This window comes from Cricetulus griseus, assembly GCF_003668045.3.
Source record: "Cricetulus griseus strain 17A/GY chromosome 1 unlocalized genomic scaffold, alternate assembly CriGri-PICRH-1.0 chr1_1, whole genome shotgun sequence".
In the NCBI taxonomy this organism is placed as follows: domain Eukaryota; kingdom Metazoa; phylum Chordata; class Mammalia; order Rodentia; family Cricetidae; genus Cricetulus; species Cricetulus griseus.
Window position 1 is genome coordinate 267,957,372 of NW_023276807.1, and position 7,922 is coordinate 267,965,293.

A 7,922-nucleotide genomic window follows, 5' to 3' on the forward strand; every position below is an offset into this window, starting at 1 on the left:
CAGTCACGTGGTAGGAGCCCCATTTGGTACTCCAAACATTAAAGAATGTAGACAGTGTCTACGTTTGGGGACACAGGGAAGTAAGCAACAGACTATAGCTCACCTACTCGTGACTGAGACAGGCTTGTTGAAAAGGGTCCATCTTGGCTGTTAGGACAAGAACATGGGAGTTGGGGTAGGGGAGACGCCCAGCACAGTAATGATGTCTGCCTTCTGCAGTTCTCGGCTGCTGTTCTGCAGTTTCCGGCCTACACTGCTTGCTTTTATTTTCTGTTTTACCTTAAATGGCCTACTAAAAGTCTTTTAAAGAAGGTTAAGGTGACACACACCTTTAATCCCAGCACTCTGGAGGCAGAGACAGGAAGAAGAGTGTGAGTTTAGGGTCAGCTTAGGTTCCAAACACAAAGAAAAAACAAAAATTATCTTTAAAAAACATGATTCCTGCTTACAACAGCAGCACTGAAGTACGGAAGTGTGAGAGAACAGAACGGCTTCTTTAGGATAGATGGATGGATGGATGGATGATAGACAGACAGACAGACAGATAGATAGATAGATTATAGATATGATAGATGATAAATAAATATGATAGACAGACAGACAGACAGACAGACAGACAGATAGATAGATTATAGATATGATAGATGATAAATAAATATGACAGACAGACAGACAGACAGACAGATAGATTATAGATATGATAGATGATAAATAAATATGACAGACAGACAGACAGACAGACAGATAGATTATAGATATGATAGATGATAAATAAATATGACAGACAGACAGACAGACAGACAGACAGATAGATTATAGATATGATAGATGATAAATAAATATGATAGACAGACAGACAGACAGACAGACAGATAGATAGATTATAGATATGATAGATGATAAATAAATATGATAGACAGACAGACAGACAGACAGACAGATAGATAGATTATAGATATGATAGATGATAAATAAATATGACAGACAGACAGACAGATAGATAGATTATAGATATGATAGATGATAAATAAATATGATAGACAGACAGAAAGACAGATAGATAGATTATAGATATGATAGATGATAAATAAATATGATAGACAGACAGACAGACAGATAGATAGATTATAGATATGATAGATGATAAATAAATATGATAGACAGACAGACAGACAGACAGACAGATAGATAGATTATAGATATGATAGATGATAAATAAATATGATAGACAGACAGATAGATAGATAGATTATAGATATGATAGATGATAAATAAATATGATAGACAGACAGACAGACAGACAGACAGATAGATAGATTATAGATATGATAGATGATAAATAAATATGATAGACAGACAGACAGACAGACAGACAGATAGATAGATTATAGATATGATAGATGATAAATAAATATGATAGACAGACAGACAGACAGACAGATAGATTATAGATATGATAGATGATAAATAAATATGATAGACAGACAGACAGACAGACAGACAGATAGATTATAGATATGATAGATGATAAATAAATATGACAGACAGACAGACAGATAGATAGATTATAGATATGATAGATGATAAATAAATATGATAGACAGACAGACAGACAGACAGATAGATATGATAGATAGACTAAGAAAATTTCTTAGTCATTTAAATACTGGTCAGAAGAAGTATCTGAGATCAGTGTTATTGAGAGGCCACCCATTCCAAGTTTACTCTGGGTCGGTTACCAGTGAATATTGTGTTTCAACCCTGTTTCCTGCCCATCTTTAACCTGCCCATGATGAACAAACCGACAGGCAGACAAGCAACCTTTTGATGGAGTGCTCCTTCTTCCCACGCCTTGCTGCGAATTGTGGCAGTTGTCTCTATTCTCTGCTAAGTGCTCTAACTTTCCTTGTCAATCTCCCCCCCCCCAGGTGATGAGTCCAGCGGCTCAGGCAGTGGCAGTGGGTGTATGGATGACGTGTGTCCCACAGAGTTCGAGTTTGTCACCACCGAGGCCCCTGCTGTGGATCCGGACCGGAGAGAAGAGGAATCTTCAGGCACGCAGGGCAGCTACTCCCTGCTCTCCTGGTCTCTGGTCTGCATGGCCCTGGCCCTACAGAGACTCCACAGATAATCATGGGCTTTGGTCAAGTGAAACTGCATTTTAGCTCTTCGGTGGCCAACTCCCTTCTTTTCTTACACTCTTGGACAATGGACCATGCCACAAAACTCACCGTTTTCTATGACGAGAGAGCAGTCTTGCAACCTGCCTCCCTTTTTGTTTTCCCAAAGAGTACTGGGTGCCAGAGGATCTGCTTCTTACCTTCTGCTGTCTGTGGGGACCTTGTTTATTCCAGAGAGAATTCTTACTCAAACCTTTCGTACCAAGAGATTTTTTTCTTACGGTCATTTGCTTTTATGCTGAAAAATTAAAGGAATTTCATGTTGTGAGGGTTTTTTTTTTCTCTAACACCCCTCTTAAAATAAAATAAGATAGAAAGAAAATAATTTTCCTTTTCAAATCAGGCCAAACCCCAAGACAACTGCCTTTTCAACAAGGAAGCAAATAAAGGAACTCTCATGCTATCAGGTTTGGCAATGGCAGCCAACTCTGGGGCGAGCTTTTCTGTGACAAGCCAAGTTTACAAAATGCTTCTGAGGGGAAAGTGTAACCTTATTTAATGTAGTGGAAATGCACTGTTGTCTTGGAGGTATTGTCTTGCAGTCTACCCAAACTGATTTGGAGGTACTAATAGTGAACTTTGGAGTCTGTCTTTATATGAGTGGTAATCTTTACTGCAACTCAACGCCTCTCTTTCACCTGCCCAATGCCACATTCACTGATGGCAGCATCCTGACACCTGTCCATTGTCTCCAACTGACACCAATTGTTTTCAGTTCTTCACCTCCCCCCCCCAAGTCTCCTTCCTCCTAGGTCTTGACTAAAAATTCATCTTCATTGGTAGAGTCTCTACTTTTGCCACCAGTCTGACATGAATTAGACATCTCAGCCCCTCTGTTCCTGACTCTCCTCCAAATAAGAGTTCTCTTACTGACATGACAAATAGCTCCACATATGAGTTTTTGTTATAGACTCTTTGATTGTGTCAATTGGTTTCAGCATCACAAGGGCATTCTCTTACAAAATAACTCACAACAACAAAAAACTCAAGACAAAAAAGAGAGAAAAACACTATATATATAGTATTGACATGGAGATTTCTTTCACTTTTTTAGTCTTAGTATGATCATCTATTTTTATATCAATATATATATATATATAAAAATCACAGATTTTAACTTCTTAATTCCAAGCTCAGGGTTGACACTCCTTTGTAACAAACCTGTTCTGTCAACCAGCTCTTCTTGTTTTGTGGGGCTCAGAGAAGGGATTCCTCAATGATCTGTGAGCACCAAGAATCAAGAAAGAGAACTTTGTATGTATCTAACTGTCCAACTTACAAGATTGCCAGGGCACCCCCTTTCACACAAGTTTGCATTGTCCCTGGTGCTCTAAACTGTCCTGAGCTCGTGGGACGAGCCCTGGTGTGCGAGGTGTTACTGGCAATGGAATGTGTATGTGTAAAGAATGTTACCCATGAAAATCCATTGCTCTCGTGTACAACATCTGTGGCCTAGGACTCCTGCTGGCTACTGTAGTAAACGACCTAAACTCAAGAGGCCAATTTATAGCTACAGCCTATCCTCCCCACAAAGCCAGGCCTAATGCTTCCCCTGGCAGAGAGAAGCAAAGCAAACCAAACTGGGGTTGTATGAAGACAGTTGGCTAGCCATGTGGTTTTGGTTTTATAGGTTTTTGTTTTGTTTTAGGTTTTGGTTTTTATGATGCATCTGGAATAGGGAGGAGAAATCTTTCAAGACACCACAGCATGCCAATCACATTTTAACTGACTCGTTGACAGTACTGACACATAAATGGTTCTATCTCTATTCTCATCAAAATTAAAATTAGTTATCGATTTAGTCATCATGTCTAAGTAGAACACATGCACTAGTATTAAGTATATTTGAGCACTTTTTGAAAAACAATACAAGCATCTGTTGCTACTTTATGCCTAAAAAAATATGGAAGTATGGGATTCTGGGAGACTTTGTGGCATCTTTCACTTAAATTTGTGTGAAGTTAACACTTAATCAAATCCAGAATTGCATCCTTTTGGAAAACCGTCCACCTCACTGCCCCTTTCAGTTTCTAACCACAGTTACACATAACACATCTCCATGAAGGACCAGTCATTTATGTTACTCAGCTCATTGTATGTTCAGAGATCAGTATTGTTTTGTTTTCCCCAATAATCATGGTACAATATGAATTAAATCAACTTTGATTCTCTAGGATATTTGAGTAATAATTTATGTTTTGGCTCTAAGCTCCAACTTTCTTTTTAAAAATATTTCTGCATCATCTTCTATAACACAAATCAAGACTCTTATTTTTCCTGTGCTTTTGCCCCAAATGGTTTTTTGAATGTGTATGACAACACATTACATTAATGAATGCGAACCCATGTTCTGAGCACACTAATCAAACAGACAATATAGAAATGCCTGCTTCCTTTGTTTCAGCACCTGTATTCTCAAGGGTCTTCTTATTGACAAGATACAGTGATGCGTACGAGCCAGGCAGAGGGTTGAAATGAAGACCAGCCAAGGAAATCACACCGTTAGTCACCCTGCATGGACATGGTCAAATTACTATCCACTTGCGCTTCCTGGTCTTTGTCATCATCCAGCATATGGATTTTAGACTAACTTGACGTTAAGATGTTTTGTTTTGTTTTTCCTGCTCCCTAAGCCTTCTCATTGAGTCACCCCTTCTCAGTACTGCAGAATCCTCCTCCCAAATTAATTTTCTCCTTTCAGCATCGTGATAGGGATGTGTTTGTGACACATTGTCATTCATAGCCTGTGCTCCTTTGTGATGACGTCCCTAAATTCTGTGATCACATCACGACTTGTGTTATGAGTAGAGAGGAATGGGACCCCAAAATTGGACACTAGAAATTGGTGGGTGGTGCTCATAACTGAAAACACTTAGCTTATTGAAGTGCCTCTATTTACATGTTCTTTAGTTATAATATGTATTTTTCTAACAGAAATACACGTCTGTAATTGATGTTTATTATACTTTGTATATGTTACGACAAAGGCTAAATGGAGGCTAATGTCTTCAGCAGAGAAGAATGGACTGTAAATTTATGAATAAGAGCACTGTGGTCCTGCATGGACAGCTAGGAGACAGCCTTCTACCGTTGCATTGAAGACCAAGTTGGCGCTTTGATTACAGCCCTCAGACTGGAGCACTGGAAGTCTGACTCCCTTACCTTGGTTTTCCAAGGAGGAAGGTGACATGAGTCACCTGCTTCAAATGTAAGGGATAGAAACTACTTTTGTCTACACTGAAAAAAAAAAAAAAACCAACACTATTCATTGATGAGAAGTGGCAATTTTAAAAGAAACATTCTTTAAGTCAAACACATTGAAAATATTATTGGATGCAGAACAACCACAAGATTTAAGTTCCATCCCCTGCTACAGACATTAGCCTTCCTTGATTCTTCTTGCCATTACATACATATTTTGGCTACCAGACTAAGCACCAACTGAAATCCTCAAGGAGGAATAAAACTTGGTAAAATCCTGACTTGTGATCTGTTTCTTGCCTTTTTCTGCAAGGCTGGTTACCAGGTAGTAACTTTAAGTTCCCCATGTTAATGGATGCAGGATTTGACTTCTCCAAACACTTGCCGATACTCAAGCTCCTTTTACTTGATTCACAATCTCTAGCATATTTAAATTTAAAACAACATAGCCTTGCAACCAGAAGAGGAAAGCAGTCCATATCGTCTAAATCGACAATGTGTTCCTCCTTGGTAGAGATATCAGCCAGTGCTTAGTTTTAGGCCAACTTATACAAATAGAGTACTGATTTGTATGCATTCTGGAGACTTGCTATGTCATGTTCTGCTGCAGCCCAGACTCAGCGTAGCATGGAGCACCTGGGACTTCACTGACAGTGGGGTGGATACTGGAGTCTTTGGTATTGCCTCGTAATGAGGGACTTCATGAGCAGCGCCTGATGAAGGCACCACAGTGCAGTCTCTCTGTGTGCATATACAGAACACATATGCAGGATAAATGTGTGCACCAATCAAACCTAAAATTTTATGTGACTGTCAAATGACTATTATTTGGGTTAAGATTTTTCATTTCTGATTTGGATAGAAAATTGCTATTAATCTTGTATTAAAATAGTTTTTAAAAATCTACTTGTGCCCTCTCTGTGCTTTCTCAACGATTGTCATAGCCCGTGTTTTATATTTTCAAATTGTCCTGTTCACATCATTCTGGAAGCCTCTGCACTAAAAATCAGTAGTCAACCAAGTACTCACAGCACTGAAGACTGGGAAGCTCTGCGAGTGTAGGACATTCTGTTTCTTAATGTGTACGGAGAACACTCAGTCCTCCTTTTTCTGTTTCTTCTTGGAAAACACATGTGGTGTCATAGAGCTGATGTCAATACCATACAGACAAGGTCAGAAAAAAATAAATAAGATCACCTGTCAAAGAACTAACTGCTTCCAAATGGGGCCAGCTGTGTTGACTTCGTGTTTCTGAGATACATCCATGCTCTCATTCATACTGAATACTAAAGCCCTCTAGAGAGTCTCCGAACAAAATGTCTGAAATCCTTCCCTCTCTGCTCACCCTGCTGTGCGTATTCTGTCATAGGAGTCCAGAAACCATCAGGTGAGAGGTAGTCAGTCCTCAAGGTAGTTAGCCATTATTTTAATGGAAATACATCATCAATTTAAAGAATACTCTTAAATGAAGCAGTATATATAAAAAAAGAAAGGTATCAAGAATGTGGCATTTAGCAGTAAGGAACACTGCAGTTTAATTCAGTTATCCCCATCGTGGTTTCTATCAAGCAAAGTGGTTTTCACAAGACCATTTGGGAGCTACGGAACAAATGCACCTACAAAATCAGAGTGTAACAGCTTTGATTTGGAAGTGAACTGAACCAAGTTTAACGTGAAGGAAAAGCATCAGAAGCACAGTACATTTCACTAAGACATAAGATTGTTTATTTTGAATGAACAGCCTGGGAAAATAATTATCAAAATAGCATTCACTCTAAAGAAACAGTGGCAATTAGAGGTCAAATATTGATTTGTATCTTGATGGAAGGGCGTGGCTCCTAGTTTAAGCCTATGCAAACAGACCTGCTCAGATGCTGTGTGGTCAATGTATTTCTCTGCCATCGATTCAAGGGGGTTAACATGCAGTCAAACACACCGTGCTGGGTTATGCATGAAACACATAGCAAAGCCAGGAGGAATTAAAAGCCTTCCTCACGTCCCAGGGAAGTGTGGGCTCTTGAAGCATAACCAGAGCAAGGAAAGGGAGATGTCATCCCAGCAATGTGTCAGTAACTACCAGCAACAGTCTAAGAGCAGATGGAGCGAGTTCTGCTTCCAGGCATCTTGCATCTTACCAACATGAAAGTAAACAAGGGAACATGGTGACTTCAAAAAGTGTGAGATTATGTGAAGGGACTTAAAGAGGGCGTGACACTAGGGAGGAGACTCTCCTTAGTTGGGTGGTCATGGAGAGCCTGCCCTGGTGGTCTGGGAGCTCCCACCTAACGAAGCAAAGAACGGCCATGGGAAAGCTAGAGGTGGAGATGACCTCTGACTGCAGGGTAGCTACACACCAGTCCCCAAAGACAGAGAACACCCATTGCATGCTTATTCTGAAATGTGGTGTCTTTTACCGGCCTTCTCTCTTAAACTTTTTTCTTCATTAAAATCCAAAGGAAATTTGTCTGCAGATTCAGGGTGCTTGCACGCCCTTGAACTCACAAATGCTGTGAGTCAAACAACTACACTTGGACAAGAAAT

General features: G+C 39.7%; 1 protein-coding gene across 1 annotated transcript in view; it reads left to right on the forward strand.

The window, feature by feature from the left end:
• Nucleotides 1–6,287, forward strand: part of Gpc6 (glypican 6) — a 1,011,294-nt gene extending 1,005,007 nt beyond the window's left edge. Inside the window, exon 9 of the mRNA XM_027394047.2 lies at nucleotides 1,929–6,287. Within this exon, the coding sequence (XP_027249848.1) occupies nucleotides 1,929–2,131 (203 nt within the window). The 3' untranslated portion in view covers nucleotides 2,132–6,287. The remainder of the gene's footprint in view (nucleotides 1–1,928) is intronic.
• Nucleotides 6,288–7,922: the final 1,635 nt, after the last annotated feature.